The sequence below is a fragment of the Acomys russatus genome, chromosome 13, assembly GCF_903995435.1.
Source record: "Acomys russatus chromosome 13, mAcoRus1.1, whole genome shotgun sequence".
In the NCBI taxonomy this organism is placed as follows: Eukaryota; Metazoa; Chordata; class Mammalia; order Rodentia; family Muridae; genus Acomys; species Acomys russatus.
This window is the reverse complement of record NC_067149.1, coordinates 69265790-69289242: the sequence shown is the minus strand read 5'-3', so window position 1 is coordinate 69289242 and position 23453 is coordinate 69265790. Positions and strand designations below refer to the sequence as shown.

At 47.4% G+C, this 23453-nt stretch overlaps 1 protein-coding gene across 2 annotated transcripts in view; it reads right to left on the bottom strand.

The window, feature by feature from the left end:
* The window catches only part of Ppfibp1 (PPFIA binding protein 1), a 62540-nt gene that overhangs the window by 29097 nt on the left and 9990 nt on the right, over window positions 1-23453 (bottom strand). The window contains exons 3-11 of one of the 2 annotated variants that reach the window (XM_051155607.1): window positions 20049-20135; window positions 18451-18564; window positions 17561-17692; window positions 13464-13556; window positions 11280-11394; window positions 9716-9748; window positions 8510-8571; window positions 7090-7165; window positions 3008-3162 (exon numbers count right to left, since the gene is read on the bottom strand). In XM_051155607.1, the coding sequence (XP_051011564.1) occupies window positions 3008-3162; window positions 7090-7165; window positions 8510-8571; window positions 9716-9748; window positions 11280-11394; window positions 13464-13556; window positions 17561-17692; window positions 18451-18564; window positions 20049-20135 (867 nt within the window). The remainder of the gene's footprint in view (window positions 1-3007; window positions 3163-7089; window positions 7166-8509; window positions 8572-9715; window positions 9749-11279; window positions 11395-13463; window positions 13557-17560; window positions 17693-18450; window positions 18565-20048; window positions 20136-23453) is intronic. The other variant, XM_051155608.1, reaches the window with a different exon arrangement.

The following is a 23453-nucleotide window of genomic DNA, read 5'->3' as shown; positions in this document are numbered from 1 at the left end:
CATGTCAAGTCCTATCACTGTAAAATAGGGTTCTTTTCTATGCCCCTCCCCCGGGTTGGTGTAAATCTTTACAGTCAATGCTAGGTTAATCTCCTTAGCCCTCACCCATGTTTCCTGAAGGACAACTACCTCCCTAGATTCCTAATCATGGGGAAAATACACTAACACACAGGCATGCGTTCTTGATTTCTTTCTCAAACTTTAAGGTTTCAGTTTCAACTTTAATTTCTTTTCTCCTGGTTTTCTTCAAACTAAAACTGAACTCCGTCACTTCTCATCATACCATTTTTATTCAGTCTGGAGCAATCGCTTATGAAAACCAAACACCATTAAACTGGAATTCTCAACGGCTGGGGGAAGAATAGTTAAGAGCACGGGTTGCTCTTCCAGCAGTGTGGGTCAAGATGCCTGTTAACTCCAGTTCTAGGGGATCTGGCGCCCTCTTCTGACCTCTTTGGAAAATGCGTGCAGGCAGTGTGTGTGTGTGCGTGCGTGCGTGCATGTGTGCGTGTGTGCGTATGCATTTTTGTAATAAAAACAAACTTTTAAACTGAGGCATGTAGCAAAGACTCTGCGTTCGCTTCTGTAAACTCTACTGTCTAAACGTAGCATACTTGTTGGCTGTCGAAGGACATTTTTTTTTGGAAGGCTGAGCCAGCCGATCACCAAAGATCTATGCTGGCCTGGACAACAAAGTGAGCCTCTGTCTCAAAAGGAAACAGGGTTTTTTTGTTGTTGGAGGTGGGTTTTTTCCCTTTCAATATAAATGTATTTAGCAAGAAGGGAACTTCCCCCATCCCTATTTCATAATTAATATCTTGATTGATGAACATTATTCTCCAGCATTTAAGTGTGTAATGTTAGTTGTTTTCTCTTTGGATTAATTTTCATTCAATTCAGCTTTATTGCTCAGGACTGGCTGTGTGGGTCAGTGTAGAGTACTCATGCCCAGTACTGCAAAGGACTAGGAAGAGAGTCATCACCAAACATGACTGGTCTGCTATGGGATTATCAACAACAGACACAGAGGGGGAGAGCAGGAGAGGAGAGCAGCGAACACAGGATGACTGCGGAGTTGCAGACGATGGCCCCAGCTCCTAGTCTCTCCAGACAGCAACTACTCTAACAGACAAGGACCAATCTGCACTTGGGGAATCCAGGGCTCCTGAGGCAGAGGAGGGCTAGAACAAGCAGCAGCTGTCCCAGCAGCCCTTCGACGAGCCTGGGGGTAAAAGGCTACAAGGAAGGCGTGGGCAGGCTCTCACCTAGTGTGGTAGACTATAAGATTCTTAGGGGTTCTGACTGTTAGAGGTAATGTGAACAGGCACAGCAGGGGACAAAAGGCACTTTACAAAGCAGAGACAACGTTAATTCAGAAATATTTAGAGGGAGCTGGGCGTGTTGGCACGTACCTTTAATGCCAGCACTGACAAGGCAGAGGCTCAGAGGATCTCTGAGGTCAAGGCTAGCCTGGTCTACTGAGTGAGTTCCAGGACAGCTAAGGCTACAGAGAGAAACCCTGTCTCCAAAAAACCCACCACCACCACCACCACCACCAAATACTTAGAGGGAAGAGGAAGCCGACTTGGACAGAAAAAGAGCCTCCAATACAGAAGTGACAACACCTGTCTAGTGGGTTGGACTGTTATGGACCAGGGACAGCCAATGCCTCATTTCCCCCTCTTCACAGCAGTTACCCTGTTCCTGACCCACCACGCATGCTGGGTGTGCGGGGACAGATAACTTGTTTTGTTAGGCTCCCAACTCTGCACGCTGTTTGGGATGATACCCTAGGAACGACCTGAGGGGCCTCCCCTGCACATCAACCTGGAAGGACATCTGGGGAGCTGTGGAGAAGGGAAGGCTGCATTCATTCTATACGTGAGAAGGTATAAACTGGTTTACCCAGGAGGGTAACCGGTGACTGTTTCCAAAATGGCTGCAGCCCATCTCATTCCACATGCTCTGACAGGCAGCGTCAGTCTGCTAGAGTCTGGCTGCCCTGTGATTGTAGCAGAGATGCTGATGGTGCTGAGTGACAGGTGATGCAGACCCGCCTGGTCTTCTCAGGGTGCTCTCACCACAGAGCTGTGAGGGAGCTGAGCAGTCACAGGGAGTCCCAGCCAGGGGATAGTGGAGGTCCCAGCCAACAGGCTGCCTCCACAACCAGACACTGCATTCAGAAGCCTCCTGCTGCCCCTGAGCTGAGCACACAGAGGGGATGGCTCCTGCTGCCTCTGCCCACCCTGCAGACTCCTCAGGAAGCTGACAGTCCAGCCCCAGCTTGGTGCTGATGGACAGTAGGTGATAAAAACAGATGTTCTTGAGCCTCGATGAACAAGAATTAACAAAGACTTCTGCCCTCCGATTGCTTTTTCCAAGTCTAAAAACTGTGAGTCATCAGAAACGACAAAACTAGACTTGCATATACAATCTTACTTACCCTCTCCTGACTTATTTGTACTTAGTTTTTAGAAAACAGACTCTGTAATCTCGTATTTTAGGGTAGCTGCCTCAAAGATGCTCATGTTTGTTTTGAGACTGGGGTCCTTTTAGGCTACTCTCAAACTTCCAGCCAAGAAATTTGCCTCGGATCTTCCAGTTTGTGACTTGTTGAAAGAACTAAAAGAAGACAAAGGGCCCCCAGGCAGCAGCCCCCATGGAGGCTTTTCCTCTCTGGTCCCCTACTCCCCTCACAGTTGGCTTGCTGGGCTTTGTCACAGCTCTATGTCTCATCAATAAAGCTCCTATTTGGTACCACAACAATAAAAAAAAAAAGAAAGAAATTTGCCTCTTCAACAACTGAAATTTACAGGTACATGCCAATGTGCCTGCTTTGTTTTTAAGTGTGTTCTATAAGCAATGTTGATTTTGTCCAAAGCATTTATTAAAAAGAGGCGAGTAATGGTGCTGGGAAAAGAACCCACGTCACATGGCACTGGAAAGTACACAACAGTGAACACACAGCCCCTCCAATAGAAACAGCATGCCAACATCCCGTCTGTACCTCTTCTGGCGCACCCGTGCTGAGGGGGTCCCTGCTGGGAGACCCCACCCCTGGCGTGGAAGAAGTACTTCTGTCCAGGTCACTAAAGCCCTGCACATCCAACAAGGTGGAGATGGAGCTGGAGTGGAACAGAGCCTCACAGTCGCTGTCCTGGCCTGGAAGAGACGAAGCAGACGCTGCTACAGTCCATGTTCGGAAAAGGAGTGGGAATTATGCCGTAGTGCCAGTGCAAAGCGCGCGCGCACACACACACACACACACACACACACACACACACACACGAGTCATTTGTTTTCCTGCTGTCATATGTAAATGAGCAACATAGAGCCTAAGATAGAGCATCTTAAACTGTAAGCAACTAAGTCCCAGGACCCAGGCCACACCAAGCATCCACCAGTGGTACTGATGGGAGGAGTCAGGTTTCAAACAGTATCGACACAAAAGATGTTTTGTTTTGAAAGTAAATTTACTTTAAGAACCCACTGTACTTTTGTTTTTAACTTTCAGGCTTCAAAAATATTAGCTTAGCCCTGTTTGGTGAATCATAACTTTAATCTTAGCACTCAGAGGGTGAGAGCAGACGAGTCGGGAGTTCAAGATCATCCTCAGCTACACAGCAAGTTCAAGGCCAGCCTGGGCTACTTGAGACCCTATCTTAAAAGTCAGTCTGTCTACCAACCATCCACCATCTACCTACCCACCTACTGACCTATCTACTCTATTTACCTACCCACCTATCTACCGCTGTTCCTATCTACCCCAGCACAACCATCTAATTCACCATTTAAGCCTTTTATTTCTTGTCACTGCTGTGCTTTGGAAAATACACAAAGAGAAAATTAGGATAAAAAAAAAGAAAAATGATAGCTGATCCTTCAAAGGATCTTATGCCAGTCCAAAGCAGAAAAACCGTAACAGAAAAAAGAAACTAAATATCCATCAAAGCACTGAGTTTGAAGTTTTAGCAGCAGTCAAGGGGTAAAGGATCCCTGCAGAACACAGATCTACTCTCTAAGTAGTGCCAGCCGGCAAACCATGTACTCATCTAAAGACCTTAACTTCTCTTGTTTTTGTTTTGTTTTCTTCTCCTTAAAAAACAAACAAACAAACAAACAAAAAACCTGTCTTGCTATAACATAGCCCAGGCTGGCATCAAATTCAAGGTCATCTTGACTGAGCCTCTCATGCCCAATTAAACCAGAGTATTTTAAGATTTCTTTTTTCTTTTTCTTTTTTTTCTGTTGTTTTGTTTTGTATGTTGTTGTTTTCAAGACATGGTTTCTCTGTGCAGCCCTGGCTGGCCTGGACTCACAGAGATTCAGCTGCCTCTGCCTCCTAGGATTACAGGCGTGCACCACCACACCCCGCTTGATTGGCTTAATTTTCATTGTGTGTGTATGTATGCCACATGTGTCCACAGAGACCAGCAGAGGGTGCTGTTTGGAACTGTACTGGGGCTGCTGGGAGCCAGACTCCAGTCCTCTGGAGGAGCAGCCAGTGCTCCTAACCGCTGAGCAGTGACTCCAACCCCTGGGCCCAACTTTTAAACTGAGGTTTTACTAGCATTTTATTCTAACTTTACTAGACGTTAAATGCTTCTAAGAGCTTTGTGAACAGTAGCTAAGCAAACGCAGGTCACGGTGAGAAGTCTCTTCCTGGTAAGTCTTCCCTGTGGCATGATTTCTATGACTTGTGAAACCTGCCCTACCACATCTGATCTCCAACTACTACACGGGGACTGCAGAGGCTCCACAGGTCGTTTGGTGACTGCCATGTAACCTTGAGGACTCGAGTTTAGATCTCCAGCTGCGACATAAAAGGTAGGCGTGGGCTGGTGAGGTGGCCCAGAGGTTAGGAGCACACACTGACTGGGAAGACCTCAATTTGGTGTCTGCCCCTAAACTATACAGCTTACAACTGCCCGTTAGCTCCGGCTCCAGGTATCTGATGCCTGCCTACATATAAGCACACACGTGCACATAAATAGAAAACAAATCTTTGGAAGGTAGCGTGGTGGTCTATCTATAGCCTTAGCACTAGAGACGTAAAGAGGCAGTCTGGAATCTGGCCAGTCAGCGCACTTCCGCATTGGTGAGAACCCTCTCTTGGGAGGGCCAGTGACACGCTTATGGGTTACCCTTGGTGTAGCTCATGGAGTGTGGCAGACTTTATCAGTCCTTATAAACAAAACAGATAATACCCACTGTTATTTATTCATTTGTTTGTTTTGAAGCTCCTGGGCCCAAAGCAGAGGCTTTTCTTTTGAATCGTGAATTCACCAGAATTAAAACTTCTGAGAGTGCAGCTCGGTGGCAGAGCGCTTGCCTAGATTCACATGAGGCAGATCCCAAGCACTAGTAAATTAATTTTAAAAATAAAATTTTAAGTTCTTGAGTATTTCACAATTATCTCACTGCTGGCTAGTTTTTATGTCCACTTGAGAGTGGCTGGAATCATTTAGGAAGAGAAGCTATCAACTGATGAGAGGCCCCGACCAGATTAGGCTGTGGGCAAGCTTGTGGGGCATTTTCTTGGTTAGCAATTAATGTGGGAGGGCCCACTGTGGGTGGTGCCAACCCTGCGTTGGTGGTTCTGAGGTGTGTAAGGAGGCTGAGCCAGCCAATGGGGAACAAGGCAGTGAGCAGCATCCTCCAGGTTCCTGCTGCGACTTTCCTTAGTAGTGGACTGTGAAAAGGAATTGTAAGCTGAAATAAAGGCTTTCCTCCCCATGCCGCTCCATCACAGCAGAAGAAACCCTAACTAAAATACTTCTCAAAAGATGTGTTTTCAGTGCTTATCATTTTAGGGTGACCACATGTGCACAGGAGCAGGCACCCTAACATTGTTTCACACAGCCTCAGTCTTCCTGTGTGTGAGTCATCTGCAGGTGAGGCAGAAGAACTTCATGCATCTGAGGAAGAACTCTCAGCCCTGGACCACCCTGATGAACGGTACCGTCACCTGCCTGGTGGCGAGAGCCCAGGTGTCTACCTCTGTGACTTCTTTCCCTTCGCTTCATGCCCACCATTTAATTTAGCATATCATAACTGTAATCTGCCCAGTCGGTTCAGATCCACCAGAACTCGCAGTCACAGTATCTTTAAGAGTCCTCTGATTTGCTTCCTGGGCTCTAGATACTGGTGTCCCTCATAGCCCCCTTCTGGCAAAGGGCACCCTGCCGACTTGTTACTCAGCCCTTTACCCAGGCCTGGGGTATAGCTCAGTGCTAGAACATGCCTCGCTTGTCCAAGGCCCTAGGTTCAAGCCCTAAAACAGCATTCCCTTTTCAATTAAAAAAAAAAAAGGTTTATTTATTTATGTATACAGTGCTCTGCCTGCATGTACACCTGCTCACCAGAAGAGGGCACCAGATCACATTATAGATAGTTGTGAGCCACCATGTGGTTGCTGGGAATTGAACTCCGGAAGAGCAGCCAGTGCTCTTAACGTCTGAGCCGTCTCCAGCCCCTAGGAGAGCAGTTCTCAACCTGGGGGTTAAACATCCCTTTCACAGTGGTCACATATCAAGTATTTACACTACAATTCATAACATTAGCAAAATGACAGTTATGATGTAGCAACAAAAATGAGTTTATGGGTCAGGGTCACCACAACATGAGGAGCTGTATTAGAGGAGGCAGCACTAGGAAGGCTGAGAACCACTGCCCTAGGACTAACAAGGCAAAGCAAACCGTCACTGGAGTCCCTGCACTTGTTAACAAGCAGATGCCCAGCCTGGCCCTACTGAGATCCTCTCCTGTCACCACGACACACCCTCCGCACCGCTCACAACTTTCCAGCCACTCTGGCCTTTCTTCTGAAGCACTGAGGCTCTCTACCCGTGGCTGCAGTTCTTGCTCTAGAACGCTCTTCTTGGAGCTTCTCGCCTACAACGCGCTTATGAGCCTGAGTGCTTCCTGACGGAACAGCTGCCCGGCACTGCTGTCAGCGAGTGAGTGAGCCGCCAGATCTGGGGTAACACACATGAACTACGAGGGAAACTGAGGCTAAGCATGTAAGTCCATGGCTGGCTAACATCAAGTGGCACAGGAGGCTTCCAGAGAGGCATTCTACTTTATTACCTTGGGCCAGAACTGCCGGGTCCTGCATTTTCCTGTACCTGCTCAGGCATTGCCGGAGGTCTTCTATCTTGCGGTCCTGTGAATAAAACAGGGCATCAGCACTGCTGTGCTCTTAAAGCAGTAAAGGTAAGTTAACCTGTGAATGTGTGCAATATTTGAGGACTACTCAAGTGGCAATATCTGCATCTTCTCAGTGTGCACTGAAGACACAGAAACAACAATTCTGATCTTATAGATTCTTTTATTCGCCGTCTCTAAAAACAAAACTGATGTGACAGCATTTAACAAAAAAAAAAAAAAAAAAAAAAAAAAAAAATCAAAGGCCAGTGAGATAGCTCAGTGGGTGAGGCGAGTAGGCGACAAGCCTGCTGACTAGTGTTTGACGCCAGTGGATAAAATTCTAGAGTTCAGCCCCAGCATCCGCACAGAATCCGGGCGTGGCAGCTGTGTGGATACTTCCCCACAGCACTTCTGGAGTGGGGAAGAGGTGGAGGAGGAGCTGGGTTCCCAGGGCCTGCAGGCCAGCCAGTCTAGCTCGAGGGTAAGCTCCGTGCTCACGGTCTTAGACAACAAGATGGAGAGAGATAAGGGAAAACATGTCATATGCAGGAACCTGTGTGCAACACACACACACACACACACCTCTCTTTCTCTCTCTGGATGAGAACGAGAGGAAACAGTAAAGATGTAAAGCAGACGAGCAAGTATTGGAGAAGGTGTAATGAGTCTTTCTGGGACATGTCCCTTTGTTCCAGTCACTAAGGGACACAGGAAGGAGTAGTCCTGACGTTATAGGCTGAACCCAGTGGTTCTTAGGCAGCCAAGATCAGGTGAGGTCAGTGTTGAGGAGGACACTGTCCCAGGGCAGCAGCATCTCTGCTCCTAGCAGGATGAAAGCCAAATATGGGTGAGGAAAGCTGACCACGGCCAAGAGCCCTCAAGACACAGGCACCAGGCTAATGCACTGGAGACAAAGGTGGGGACCAGCAATGACTCCGGGCCTGGCTTGTGTCTGTCCTCTGTCACGTCACCTCTCAGGAAGGGCGAGGCAACTCCAGAAGTCAGGAATATAAAGAAAGTAATTCTGGTGTCACATCAGTGCATACGTCTGTGGAGTTGGAGCCCCACCCTTCAGAATGTACTGTCTCTCCTCTCATCGGAATATAAAGCAGTCCTATGGCCTGAATAGTTTCTAAATTCCAAAGGGGAAAGGGAGCATGAGGACTTCAGTGGAAGCTGGGCTGCTCGCCTCTCTACTCTGTGCACACTCAGGAGGGAGAGACAAGGAAGGTCCCTGAACGTCACTGGAGTTTTGTGACTGTGTCCTGTAAGCCGAGGGAACTCAAAGAACTGCACAGAACAGTCAAAGCAGTGCTGCAGAGCGTAAACAAAGCGGCGACAGCTGAGTTTCACTTGGTACCTTTTCTTCATTTGCTGCCATCAGGGACTCCACTGCCTTTTTCATTTTCTGGACTTCAATGTCTGAAAAGGACACAACATCGTTAGAAGGTGCTTCAGCTCAGCTAACCTGTGCGAGAACCCGCCTGCTCTTGGTAAACACGGCAGTGACTCTTTTCGGGGACAGTAAGAGACAAGCACTTCCTACGTCACCACAGTGTCACAGACGGACACAGCAGGGTCCCCCTTTAGACACTGAAGATGAAATGTGTGGCAGCAGCAGTGACAGCACTGAATTCTCAGAACAGGAAGCCATGGGCAGTGGGTGAGAGCGACAGATGGTATCACAGTGACCGAGGTCAAGGGACGGTGCTCGGTCATCAGCAAGCTGCAAAGGCTACAGGGAGAGCCTGAGCAATGTAGTGTTTGCACGGGTGTAGTTCCACAGAAGGGAGAGTGCCTTGCTTCATCGATAAAGCACTTAAAACAAAAATCAAGACATAACAGCTACTGTGTGCACAATGTGGCTTCCTCAAAATCAGATAACCAAACACACAAGTGCTATTTTAATAAAAACGAACATTTTAACCCCAAAGTGAATGTACAGTTAAAACATGGAAACAGGAAAATTATTCAGCTAAAGTTACCTGCTTCTGAAAAGGAAAAAAAATATAGTAACTAAAAAAAAAATCTCACTGACACGTTTTCAAGTAGAAAATTGCTGAAGCTTGCTGTTCGTTTGTTTGCTTGTTTATTTGAAGCAAGCTCCCTTAACCAAGTAACTCACTGTCTGTGGTCAATTACGGGTTTATCTCTGTGTGGCATTAAATAGGCCGGGCTCCATAAAGCTCCTAATGTAGACCTTAGCTCAACAATGAAGTTCAGAGCAGACAAAGTGAGGTGCACCACGAGCTCTGGTGTGGTACCATTTGGAGCTGGGAACAAGTGACTTCTCTTCTGGATCTCCGTCACCGGCTCCGTCACCGGCTGGAGAGTGTGTGCGCTTTCTGAGCTCACTCCTTTGTGTCCTGCTGCACTGGGGAGTGAACAGGGCGCAGGAAAGACTTCCTCCTTGTTTTCTGGCCTGCCTGTCTAGCCTGTTTTGCACAGCGAGGAGAAATGAGAGGCCTGTTGATGAAGCGGCCGCACTCTGGTTGACAGAACGTTTGAAACATGCAAAGAATGAGGTGGCGAGCGAGAAGCCGATGGAAATACACCAAAACCTTACTTTTCTCTTTGAGCTTCTTTTTAATATTTTCATCTGCACAGAAAAACCCATCAGACTGGAAGTTAGCATCTATTACAACAAACGGTGGTAAAAGTACTAGTATGTATTTGGTTTCCTTTCACCTAAGCACTAGGACTCTAATCTCACAAATAAGCCAGAACACGACGCGCTCCCCCGAGACTCTGACTGGCAGTGCTGCAGCCTCGGGTAAAGCTGCCGTGCAACCAGTGAGCCGCAGCCGAGCTCCGTCCTGCCACACCTGCTGTCTCTGTGTGACAGTTAGGCCTCAAGGCCAGCCAACCATGATGTGGACTGGCTACTGTCACACATGTTAGTTTAATGCCCAGTCCACCTGACTGTATGCCAACTGAGCACGCAAGTCCAACATCACTTAAATAGTGTGTCCCCCATTCAGGGAGCTGAGTCCACTGCTGATGCAGACAGTATCAGGATCGGATCAGACCGCCATGAGGTTTCTAAACCCTTGAGTTCAGATCCTGAACTTAGCTGGTCCCATAGTGACAACGAGCAGTTCAGACTGGTTCCAGTCCCCGATTCTGTGTGGGCAGCACCCGCAAATCATCTCCAGCCCACGTGTACTCACTTAAGTGTCCATTCTATTCGTAAACTCTAAAGGGAGACTGGCACTATGGCTCAGCGATGCAGCATAGGATTCGCAGATTTAACCCTGAAACTGGTCCATTCCTGAATGTTCTATGGTTTTACGTATATCAGAACCCAGGAAGGAAGACCTATTTCCTTAAGGCTTGATAAACTGGGTTTTCTGATGGATAAGGAAATAGATATAAAATGCTACTTGTTTCCATACAAAAGCCCCGGCAAGTGGAATCTATCTGTCCAAACGAGTCAGAAGTTGCTCTGGTGTCCAGCTTCACGGCTGTCTTTAGAACATGTACACGTACATACGTAGATAAATACATTTTTTTCTAGTATTGCCAGCTTTTACACAAATTATATTTCAAGACTTGAAAAAAAATAATTGAGGGTTGGAAAGATAGCTCAGTGGTTAAGAATGCTGACTGCTCTTCCAGAGGTCATGAGTTCAATTCCCTGCAACCACATGGTGGCTCACAACAACCATCTACAATGAGATCTGATGCCCTCTTCTGGCCTGCAGGGGTACATGGAGGCAGAGCACTGTATACATAATAAATATTAAAAATAAATAAATAGGGGCTGGAGAGATGGCTCAGCGGTTAAGAACACTGATTGCTCTTCCAGAGGTCCTGAGTTCAATTCCCAGCAACCACATGGTGGCTCACAACCATCTATAATGTGATCTGATGCCCTTTTCAGCACTGTGTGTATAATAATAAATAAAAATAATAAATAAATAAATAACTGAGTCAGGGCCTCCCTCTGTCACCTAGGCTGGCGCCCAACCTTCTGCTTGCGTTTCTACATGCCAGAACTGCAGCTGCGCACTACTGGCCAGATCCAAATGTAAGTCTTTGAGAACCCATGTCGCTGGAGTTGTTTTCTGCTGTCCAGCACCAGACCCTCTCCTGTGCTTCACAGGACTTTAACAAGAACTGGGGCGCACCTTGCTCGAGGACTTCGGCCCCTTCTCCTTTCGTCCTGCACAGCAGCCTCTCCTGCAGCCTCTTCACTTCACACTCCTTCTCTTCTAGCTGCTCCTTTAAAGACGCCAATTCATCCTGCAAGTTGTAAGTTCATTTTAAAGCAGCAGACTATTGCAGAAGAGGGACACTCATAGAGCACGCAGCTCTTTATAGCAATACTTGGGGCTGTAGGAATGAGACAAAAACCCACAAAAACTTACACACAAACACAAATTAGACAGAGGTGATGGCAAACACTACTCATATAAGTAACTTGTAATGATTACAGTGTAACTGTTTCAAGTTCTTGAGCAAAGGTGAGGAGAAACTGTTTCAAGTATAAGCTCTGTCTGCATTAAATCCAAAGTCTCACCAAATTAGTCAAAGATGAAGAACACAATCGGATACTTGCCATAAAAGCAAAATAAAATTCAAAAACGCTTGCTCAGATTTAGAGGTAAGCCTCGTGATTCTGGCATGGCCACTGGGCTTCAGTAGCCTCAGGGAGGGCACTGAGGGGAGACTGTAGCCATACCTGAGGTAGAGCCCACCCTCATCAGGAGAAGGCAGACTCCCCCAGCAATGGAAAGAGGATCTAGAAGGCCAGGACTTAAGTCTTCCTTTTGAAAGGACGTATCTGCAAAAGCTTCTGAAGCCTCTGATGCATTTGTTAACACTTCATTTATTTTTTAATCATTTATTTATTTTTATTCTATGTGCTTTGGTATTTTGCCTGCATGTATGTCTCTGGGAGGGTGTCAGATCTTGGAGTTGCAGGCAGTTGTGAGCTGCCCTGTGGGTACTGGGAATTGAACCCCAGGTCCTTTCGAGGAGCAGTCAGTGTTCTTAACCACTGAGCCATCTCTGCAGCCCCGACACTTTAAAATTTCAGTTTTGCTTTAGAAAGTACTAGTTTTAGCAAATTTATATTTCGAAGGCTGTCATCTGTCACAGAAACCCGAGCTGCGCAATAACAACATGTGCCTTTTATTCAGTGTGGCATTTACCCTCGGAATCTTCATTCAGCTATCTGTACTCGCAGTGTTACGGAAAACCCACCCAGGAGGCCAGGCTGGCTCTGAGCCTCTGACTCAGGTAAAGATGGAGTCAAGTTCAGGAAGTCTCCGCAGCCTTGCAGGAGTAGCCGCCCCACCCCGCACTGTGCTGCCCCGCCCCACCCCGCCCTGCAGGCTTGTGAACAGCGGCTTCTCTTCCTTGCCATGATAATGAGAGCTCACACACTGGCTTTCCAGACAACCCTGAAGAGAACAGGCTCCAGATGGTATGAAATGGAATTCTTACATGGGTGAACTTTTAACGAGTATTTTATGATGCTTAGGGGTCAGATAGTTTAAGAAATAAATGTATAAACTAATGCTTTTATATTTTACTTGTTCATTACTTACATTAGCAATCCCACTGTCTCTTTAATGAGGGTGCATGTATATTTTTTTAAAAGATTTATTTATTTAGTATACAGCGTCCTGCTGCATGTAACACCTGCAGGCCAGAAGAGAGCACCAGATCTCACTGTAGATGGTTGTGAGCCATCATGTGGTTGCTGGGAATTGAACTCAGGACCTCTGCAAGAGCAGCCAGTGCTCTTAACCTCTGAGCCATCCCTCCAGCCCCAGGGTGCATGTATTTTTAATAGACAAGTGACAACAGATACACACAATGAATGCACATGCTACTGAGAACATCATCACAGCAAAGTGACACATGCCAGAAGGCAGCATGCCACGGGGCTCCTGCCGAAGTCTACTGCACCTTCAGCGACTCCCACTTCTGCTCCATCCGCTGCTTTTCATACTGCATCTGCCCCACCTTGATTTTCATGCTGGAAAGTTTAGCCATTAAAGACTGGTAGAGAGACAGAGGGGTGAGAGAAACGAGGCAGAGAAAGAGAAGCTGAATAACGAAGGAAACAGCACCCGCTCCTAGAGAAGGCTAGCTAACTCAGAAACAACAGGCTGAGCCCTGGCAGACACTCAACCCTGCACTGACTGAGAGCTCTGGCTCTCAGCATCTCCAGCTCGCGAGAGACACCAGTTACCTGTAAGGTATGTTTGCTATCGTGTACAGTTGGAAAACGCTTTCTTATGATACCGCTCACAGAATGATACGCCATGTTTAAAAATTATTGTTTTTCCAGAGAAACTTACTTTAGTTGACTTAAGCTTTTTTTCATACTGAAGTCTTTCACTGTCCATTTCACTGACTTTTAACCTCAAATCAGTGATCTCTTGTATTAGCCCCTGTTTAAAAAAAAAAAAAAAAATTAGTTAGAGAAGGGCATAGCAAAAGAGCAGCCAGAAAGCACTAAGCCAGCTCAGCTCCTTGGATATGAGTTAAAGAGGACCAGTCCCAACAAAGGGAGATGCGGAGAAATTCATTCCTCACAGGCAAAGCACACTTCCACTAAAATACTAATTTCAGGAGAGATGGATGGCTCAGAGGTTAAGGGCACTGACTGCTCTTTTCAAAGGTCCTGAGTACAATTCCCAGCAACCACATGGTGGCTCACAGCCATCTATAATGTGATCTGATGCCCTCTTCTGGCCTGCAGGTGTACATGCAGACAGAGCACTGTATACATAACAATAAATAAAAAATCTTAAAAAAAAAAATTAATACTAACTTCAGTTTCCAGGCCCTCTGCCCTCAAGTGCTTATGAAAACAAAAATGTGGCCATAACTGACTAGGAAATGCTGTCCTTGGAATCCTTAGACCAGGTCCCCAGTGTGGAGCTGGAAGGTTTGTGGAACCTTTAAGCGAGCGGTAAAGCCTGCACGGAGATCCTTGGACCATTAGGAGCATGCCCTTGAAGGAGACTTGGGGACCCTGGCTCCTTCTCTTTTCTGCTTCCTGGTCTGCCATGCATTTCATGATAATGTCACTCAATACTAGCTCAAAGGAACGCGGCTCGCCAATCATGAGTTACCATCTCCAAAACCATGGGTTAAAATAAACCGTGTCTTTATAAGCTGTCTTAGTGATGGGTCCTAGCTTTCTTCCTGTTGCTGTGATAAAGCACTCTGACCAAAAGCAGCTTAGGGGGAAGAAAGGGTTAATGTAGCTCACACCACTGAGGGAAGCCAGGGTGGAGGCTGGAAGCAGAGGAATGCTGCTCTGGCCTCTCAGTGGCTCCCTCACCTGGCTAAGCCCACCCAGCTTTCTCACATAGTGCAGGGGATGGAGGCCCCCTGCAGAGGCTGGACCAGTTCCTCACAGGCATGTCCACAGACTAACCTGACAAAGACCAACTACTCAACTGGGACTGCTGACCAGTGATTCTAGGCTGTGTCAAGTTAATGTCAACGCTTAGTACAATCTGACAGAAATGTGATGAACTCTCAAAGGCAGTTTGACACTGAACTCGAAGACACTTAGCACCCATTTCTGTATTTAAAATTGTCTATGGACCCTCAAATCTCCATATAAACTAGACACTAGCCATTTACCCTAGGATCCTTTTCTGTGACACAATATAGTTATTTAAAGATTTCGATAAAATTTGCCTAGTCCACAAAAATATAGACTTAAATTTCTTTCTTTTTTTTTTTTTTTTAAGATTTATTTATTGTACATGAGTGCTTTATCTGCAGAAGAGGGTATCCGATAACATTATAGATGGTTGTGAGCCACCATGTGGTTGCTGGGAATTGAACTCAGGACCTCTGGAAGAGCAGGCGGTGCTCTTAACCACTGAGCCATCTCTCCAGCCCAGACTTAAATTTCTTTAAACCAAGAATCTCAACTTGAATGTAGATGAGGGTCTTATATACATAATATATTCATATATCTGATACAGTAACATTTTATATGTGAAATTAAGTCCAAATGATTTTATAACAGAATATAATTTAGCACCATTTCTATTACCACTTTAAGAACATACTTGTAAAATTTGCCCAAAAATTCTCAATTCAAGTTTAAAAAGAGTCAAGTTTCCCTCCTTAGCTCATTCTCCCTGCACAGATGTCAGGAGTGGCCTTGCTTTCCTTTAGTCTTACAGGCTTTGCTACCGTTAACAGGCAGCTTTGGACTCCCAGCAGGCACTGCTGCAAACATCGCCACTTCCTTCAGAGGTGACTGCAAAGCCTAAGAACAACTATAGAAAGCTGAACTACTAGTGGGGTCATTTTTCCTTTTTTTTTTTTTAAGAAAAATGATCTACTTGGTTTTGGTCGCATTAAATATGAATCTAAAGACCCAACCTAGAAGAAGCCAGATATGCTCAGGACAAGTCTTGCTGGAAAATATGGAACTATCTCCTTAATGGGAAAAATGTTTTAAAAAAAAAATGTAATATAGACTACTTCAATTAACAGTTCAGGCTCCTTTCAGAGCTCTTCACTTTAGCCGTCTGTGCTTATACCAGAAGGGGGCGCAAGCCTCAAGGTTTAAAGATTTTAATATATTCGTTTCTGGAAGTGCTCTAAGTGTTCCTTCAAAGTTTTCTTGGTCAAAAAGTATTAAGAGATTTAAGATTGCGGAATAGAAAGATGAAGGTATTTTTAATGGAACATTAAGCCAGAACACATATTCCATTCTGTTTTAACGCGTGAGGACTGTTTTGATTATTTTAATATAGACCAACAATTACCACATACTCTGTAATAGACCCTGTGAATGCGCGCACTCCATCTGATCAGTAGTGTGGGTCATTTCGTGGAAAATGATCAAGGACCATGTTCCTGTTAGTGTGTGCACTTGAGGTCTGAGTGAGAAGGCGTGAGAAGAGTGGAGTCGGGGAGCAACACGGTGTGACACAGACACGGTGTGACACAGAGCGCAGGTGCAGGAGCTGGTCTGGAACCCCACAAAAAGCCGAAACACACCTGTTGCACTTCCGTTTCCCTAACTGGTTAGCCTCACAACCAGAGTATAGGGTAAGACTTCACCTCAACTCTGCCTACACCGTGTGGAAGCCTCCTAGATCCCACCCATCTCCCTGTCAAAAGTACCTACCTGCAGCTCCAGCCACTACTTAAGGTCAGCCGAGACCGTGAAGCGGGGAGCAGGGGGGGGGGGCGGCAGGGTGAGGAAAAAGGGAAGCATCTCAACAGATTCTCACAGAAAACCCTGACGTAAAGCCAGGCAGCGGTGCTGCACACCTCTAAGCCCAGCACTCGGGAGGCAGGTAGATCTGAGTCCAAGGCCAGCCTGGTCTACAGTGTGAGTTCCAGGACAGCCAGGGCTACTCAGAGAAACTCCATCCCAGAAAACCAAAGGGGAAAAAAAGCATCAAAAATAAGACTTTTAAAGAGATTGAGTAGGGGGGCTGGAGAGATGGCTCAGTGGTTAAGAGCACTGTCTGCTCTTCCAGAGGTCCTGAGTTCAATTCCCAGCAACCATGTGGTGGCTCACAACCATCTATAGTGAGATCTGATGCTCTCTTCTGGTATGCAGGCAGACAGATTTTTTTTTTTTTAAAAGAGAAGAGAGAGAGAGAGAAAGGTTGAAGGAGGGTGGTTGAGTAGGGCCTCTGCTTTAAGAAGCCCAGTCTGACTAAGGTGGAATGTGCTCAAAGCGACTGACAAGGAATTTCAAGTCTAGAACAAGAATCAAGATGGTGATTTCTTTTTGCCACAGAGGAAGCAAATAGCCAAGGCTTGCTGCAGTAACTGGATCTTGGACAGGAAACTATTTTGGAAGCCACAGTGGAATAGGTTACATGATCTCACACCTGTCATTCCATGGCACTGCAGTGGCGCAGGGTCAGTATGCAAATGTCTGACAGAAAGGGAAGGAGATGACTGCCTCCTCTCCTCTTGGCAGCCAGGCTCTGACCCAGGACACCTCCTCACACCCTCAACCAAGCAAACCCAACCGCACACAGGGTGCTGACCCTGAAGAAGGGCTGTGTGCAGCCCTTGCTTCACTTCATTCGTGGTGAGGGCCTTGGCTGCGCTGGGGGAGGGAAGGCCCCGCTGCTTAGCTACGTCCTCAGCCCTGTGTTTCCTCCTAAATGAAGGTGTGAAATGGACAGACGCCCTCCTCGCCTCCCGCAACCAAACACCAAATCAGGATTAACAGTAAGAGGACAGGAGAGGCCACAAAGTTTCCTTAATCACAAGTACTTGAGAGAGAGAGAGAGAGAGAGAGAGAGAGAGAGAGAGAGAGAGAGAGAGAGAGAGAGAGAGAGAGAGAGAGTGTGTGTGTGTTCGTGCACACGGGCGTGCGTGTGGGGGTGGGTAAGGAGGAAGAGAGGGGAGGGGAGGGAAAGAGAGAAGGAGCACCACCTGCACCACTCACCTCTGTGTCCCTGAACCTGTCTTCATAATCCAGTCTGTCCTTCTCCACAGCCGTCAGTTTTAACTTCAAGTTGGAGACCTCAGCCATTAGCTCCAGCTTCTGTGTTTCTAAGGAGGTCCGACTCAGAAGCTCCTGTCAGAATTCCACATAAATACTCACACACTGTTTCCCTGCAAGTGCTGTCATGACTGCAAAGCAGCAATGGCTAAGTGCAGGCTGTGGGTGAAGCAATGGCAAGGTACCACACTGCTGAGGGTCACTCGCCCTAGTGACCCTCTTCCGAACAGAACCAAACACGTCATCAGACTGTTGGGGAGCCGCATCACGCCCTCAGAGACGCGTAACCCTGGTGACAACACCGGCGACGCTGTGCGTGGTGCCCGCGTGTGCCAGGGACCAGGGTGCTTGTGAATTCAGTCCCTCACGAAGCTCACGAATTTATCAGGGTTTGCAAGAACGTGAAGGACAGGGGAGGTCAGGAGCCTGTCACATGTCGTCACATCTCGACCGATGTCCAACAGAAGCAGCTCAGCTTCCACACATACCCTGTCCGCTGCATCACACCTACAAGCCCTGTGTGGGCACATGCATGCTTGCCTGTGTGAGTTATTGCCTAAAAACAAGTCTCATATGCTGTTTATCATCTGTTGGGTGAGAGTCAGAAATAACATGGAGTCCAAAGGGTCAACTTAGAACTCCTGTAATCCCGAGTTCTATTCGAGCTTCTTAACTTTGTGTATCTCTGTGTTTTTCAGACTCTGCTACTCTAGGCTTTACACGCAACAAACCATCTATGGGTTTGGAATTTACTGCTGTGAGGACAGGACAGGAATGTGGCCCCTCAGATACCACAGCCCAGCAGGCCCCGCCCCCGCCAGCCCTGGACGCACCTGCTGCAGCATGTCCTCAGTGGCATTCAGCTTCTCTCTGTGCTCTTCCAGACAAAACTCCAAGTCCCGAATCTTCTCTCCCTGAGCCTCCACCTGGTCTGTCAGCACACTCACCTGTTGATTTAAAGCCAAGACTTGACGAGTTTGAACGGCTTTGGGCGCCAAAGCATGCTGCCTTCTCTGACTGGAGCCAAGGCCATCACTCACGGCAGCCTAGCAGGGGGCAGTGGGCTTGCTCCCCGTTGTTTGTTTTGCTCTGTGTGGAGCAAACCCAGGGCTTGTGCATGCTCAACCAAACAGGCACTCTACCACCGGGTGACACCTGCGGCCCTATGACCCAAGGATCCCTATTCGATTTAGGAGAAACTTGGTGCTTATCAGAAACTGGCAATACTTTACATACTGAAATAATTTCAGCTACAATTAGAAATTTTTTATTTTTAAGGCGATGGTCAGGAACTAGTATTAAGAGGGCAACAGAGGAAGTGAGGTCCGTATTTGAAACAAACATTAAGGACCATTCAAATTTCACACTTCAATAATAAAAACAACAAAAATGGACAAAGAACTCAATTTTTATATGCTCTTGCAAGATAAACCTGGTCACAAACATGCTCAAAGCAAAGGCATGGAAAGAGGGGTGCAGTGTATTTAGAACGTGTAGGACCCTGAGTTCAGTTCTCAGCACCAAAGAGGCAAAGAAAAAGGCCAGGGTGTACTGCGAAACTTTCCAGTGTCCCAAGAAGCAGTGGGCTCACCCTCCATCCCCAGGGTTCCACGCAGGCCCACAAGTCTCTCCTCAGTTTTCACCAGCTGAGTAAACACACTTTGATCGAGTTAGTTCAAAACACAAAAATAAAGACATTTGCTCTGTACTTAGGAACACCGCGAGAAAGCAAGCAAGCATACCCTGTGCCAGCTCCCAGAAGCGGGCTCCCCTCTGGCTGCTTTGCTGGGCTCGTGTATCATTTTAAAGCTTGACAGTTAATACACATTCAGACTGAGGTTTTTACACTACAGGTACTCACAGATCTGATGGCAGGTGACGTCACCTCAGGTGGCACTGAGTCTGACCTGAGGGCCGAGTCGAGCACCTGCTCCTGAGGACTGGGTGGCATACATGCCCTTGGCCTCCCAGCCAGACCTGCACACTCCCTGTATGGACGGCTGGCCTAGCATGCTACTTCTTGTTTATAAGACAGGATCTTACACTGTAGCCCAGGCTGGCCTCAGCCTCCCTGCTGAGTGCTGGGGTTAGAGACACTGACACCACAGCTGCCTTCCACCGCACTGCCATTTCTATCAGCAGCCTGTCGGGTTTCTGTGTGAGGAGGAACTGCTGCCCTTTCAGTCTTCCCTTGGTCTCTGCGTGCTGACGTCCCTGCATGGAACAGTGTGCTCACACACAGCCCACACATCTTTCTTATTATGCTCCGAGTCATCGCACGGTCCCCAGTGCCATGTGAATGCACACCGACAGCTGCTGTGCTGCCGGGTGGCATGTTTGCCACAGGCGCAATGTGCTCTACACGTATGTCACCCAAAGTGGCAAGGACACGACACATCCTGAGAAAGGAGCGGCCTGAAATGGCACTTGCCTGGAGAACGAGGGACTCCTTGTCGTTTTCTAGGCGAGCCAGCCTTTCTTGATACGCGTCTCCATTGCCGGGTAGGTGCCCATTGGTCTGAAGAAGACAGTAACACGGGAAAGGTCAACTCCCCTTCAGGATTGATACGTTATCTATCAATCAGTAAAACTGACATATTTTACATTCAAAAGGGCCTGAATTAAATTCAGCACAGCTGCCAGTGCCATGAGTGGAAAAACGTAAGGATTAACTGACTTCAAAATGGGCAGGCACGGTGAGCACTTCTATACAACTGAACATTCAGACACAAGTGACTGGCCTACACCATTTCCAAGTACACAGCCTTGGTTCTAAACGCACCGCTGTGATAAAAACCCTGAGTGAAAACAACCTGGAAGGAGAGGGCTTATGTCACAAGGCAGCCCACCATGAAGGGGAGTCAAGGTGAGGACTAAGCAGAGGACTTAAGAGTGAGTGCTGCTCACTGGCTTGCTCCTCAGGCCCACTAACCCTGCTTTCTTATACAACCCGAGACTACCTCCCAGAAATGCACCCCCACCCGCAGTGGGCTGCACCTTCCACATGATCATTAGGAACACGCCCACAGGCCTGTCTATGAGCGATGTGATGATGGGGACCTTCTCTTCTCAAATGTCTCTAGCTGGGTCGTTCACAAGAAGCTAACCAGCGCAGACTCTAAAAAGCGGTGGCTGCTGAAATGCTCCAGTGGCCATGGGCACAGCCTTAGGGCACACAAAGCTCTGAGTACCTGGTAGAGGACACTACATTTCTCCAGGTTCCACACAGGACTGTCAGCATCTGTTGACGGAGCAGACAGCAGGGGCAATGTCTGTCGGGCTTCTTTCCACCCAGCTCTCTAAGACACAAGAGAAGGCTCTCCTGCCTGGAAAACCTTCAAAGCCTGCGGCCTCCCACCAAAGCTTGAACACTCAGGCTGGTGCTGCTGACCAGCTGGGCCTACCAGCCTTGTAATCGTTTTCTGTCTTGGCTTCACTAACGTCTTACATGCTTATTCATTGGTACAGCTTAAGATTGGCTCCTAGGCAAACCCTGGGCATCAGCTTCCACCTTCCTGGCATCTTGCTTGGTGTTCTCGCATTCACCTTTTCCTTACTGTCAGCGTTTCTTTCTTTTAATCTGATTTGGTACATTGTGCATAGTACAACTGTCCAAGGAAGTACGGATACTGTTCTACAGTTTTAGTTTTATTGATTTATTTTTGAGACACAATCTTCCTATGCAGCCCTGGATATCCTGGAACTCACTATGCAGATCGGGCTGGCCTCAGACTCATGGAGAGTCATTCACTTGCCTCTGCCTCACAACTTCTGGGATTAGAAGTATGAGCCACTGTGCCTGGATTTTTCTTCCATGTTTCCATATCCAAGTCATGAAAAGCCTCACAAAGAGCAAGACACATAAAACTAGCCTGTAAGGCCCCCACTTCGGCTCTCCCCTCCCCGTCTCTGGTCTGTCACTGTGTAGCCCAGGATTAACTCTCCTGCTTCAGTGCCAGACATGCGCCACCGTGACCAGACTGTGATGCGTTCCTTGTAACTTCATAGCCACATTATGTAGTGTATCCCAGGGTTCCCTGAATATTGCTTTAAATACAACAGAGACAAAAGCCAGAAGGGATCCAAAATGGACAGGCTGGGATATCCAGAATTGAACTGAGAACCATCTCTTCAGAATTAGAACCAGGAAAACACAGAATTAGAACCAGGAAAACCAAGAGCCACGAGCTGTGCACATTTCCTCACCGGGCACATGTGATGGGACGTCTATTATCCCTCCAGAACTAACCTGCACCCACTCGACCTCTCCAGATTCCTACTTCAGTTCTGGGGGTGACACATGTCATAGGTTGAAAACAAAACAAAATGGGAGAAGGGAAAAGGAAGAAAGGGACAAAGAAGTGGGGAGAGGAGGGAAAAGAAAGAAAAGACTGAATTTGGGGTGTTCCTTCTGAAGATGTACACATTTCCCATGAGGCTGCAGAAAACTCAGAAGCTAATTTAGCAAGTGTGCAGTATTTAGAGTGGGTGCAATGCTAACATCAGCTGCTCGACCACATGCCTGCACCCTTACCACAGCCCTGTCCACGCTGTTAACTCAAGTGTCCAGAATTAACTTACGAGGGTCTGATGGAGCAGTCAGAATCACACACACACACACGCACACACACACACACACACACACAAACACGCGGGGACCATGAAAATGAAACGTTCATAGCCCCCTCAGGACAGCCTTCTGGAAACAGCAGGACACGCAGTGTGTGTTCTTAACCTATGAAAGTGTGCAGGCAGACACTGGCGCTTCAGCTCCTAATTCCGATTGTGCACATTAGGAGGCTTCTGTCTTTAAAATCCTATGCATGTGAGGTTTTAGAAACCCACTTCATTAGGTTTAAAAATGCTTTATGTTTGGTGACCACAAGAGGTAGAACTTTTTGTCTTCTAAGGGATAGGGTGGAGCTCCTTATGTTGATCAGGTTGGTCACAAACATCTGGGCTCAAGTAAATCTCCTGCCTCAGCACCCTGGGTAACCCTGACTATAGTCATGTGCCACTGAGTCACTCATTTTTCCTTCTGTGGCTCTGGTTGGTGTGTGAACCCGGGCTTCACTCAGAAATGCTCACATGTTCCACTGCTGAGCAAGGCCCTCTGCTCCTTTATTTTGAGGGCAAGCAACGCTAGCTAGATAAGCAGCATTTTCCTTCAATCCAAATATAAGAGAATGAGATATTTCAAAACCAGTTTCTCCAAAGTGAATGCTGAGAACTGACTCAAAACGATCATTCAAATCAGTAAGTAATGTCTCGATATTTGAGTGCTTATAATTATCAAGATCCGCTGGCAGTGTACGTAAGTAGATAAAGAGACGCCCTGTCCAAACGTCATCTTTCTACCTGTCACTTCTGCTTAAGAATGTGTGTGAAGTTAAGCCTGTGAGGTATCTGTCACCTCTGTCCTTTCTTCAGCCATGATCCACCTCCCAGGTGACTCAAGCCCTCCTCCAAGCGGCATGCTCTCTACGCTCACACATGCATTCCATTCCTTTTACCTGAGGGGGGGAGGGGTGGGGGGAAGGAGGGGGTGGGAGAGGAGGGGATGGAGGGAGGGGGCGGGGAGGGGAGGCTGCACTGGGAGCAAGTCTTGCATCTGGTAGGAGCACTGACTTGATGAAGGTACAATGACAAGTGCTCCATATACATGGGTTGGGTGTAAGCTGAGTGCTTGGTCTTGTGGCTAATCACCTTTCCTTTACATTGGTGCTCAATACCTCACGGTGGTGCTCTGACTCAGTCCACGCCCTCCTTCAGGAAGGACATGCATCGTTCCTGTTTTCCTCCTGGCCAGTCTCACAAAGCTCATCCTCCTACCTCG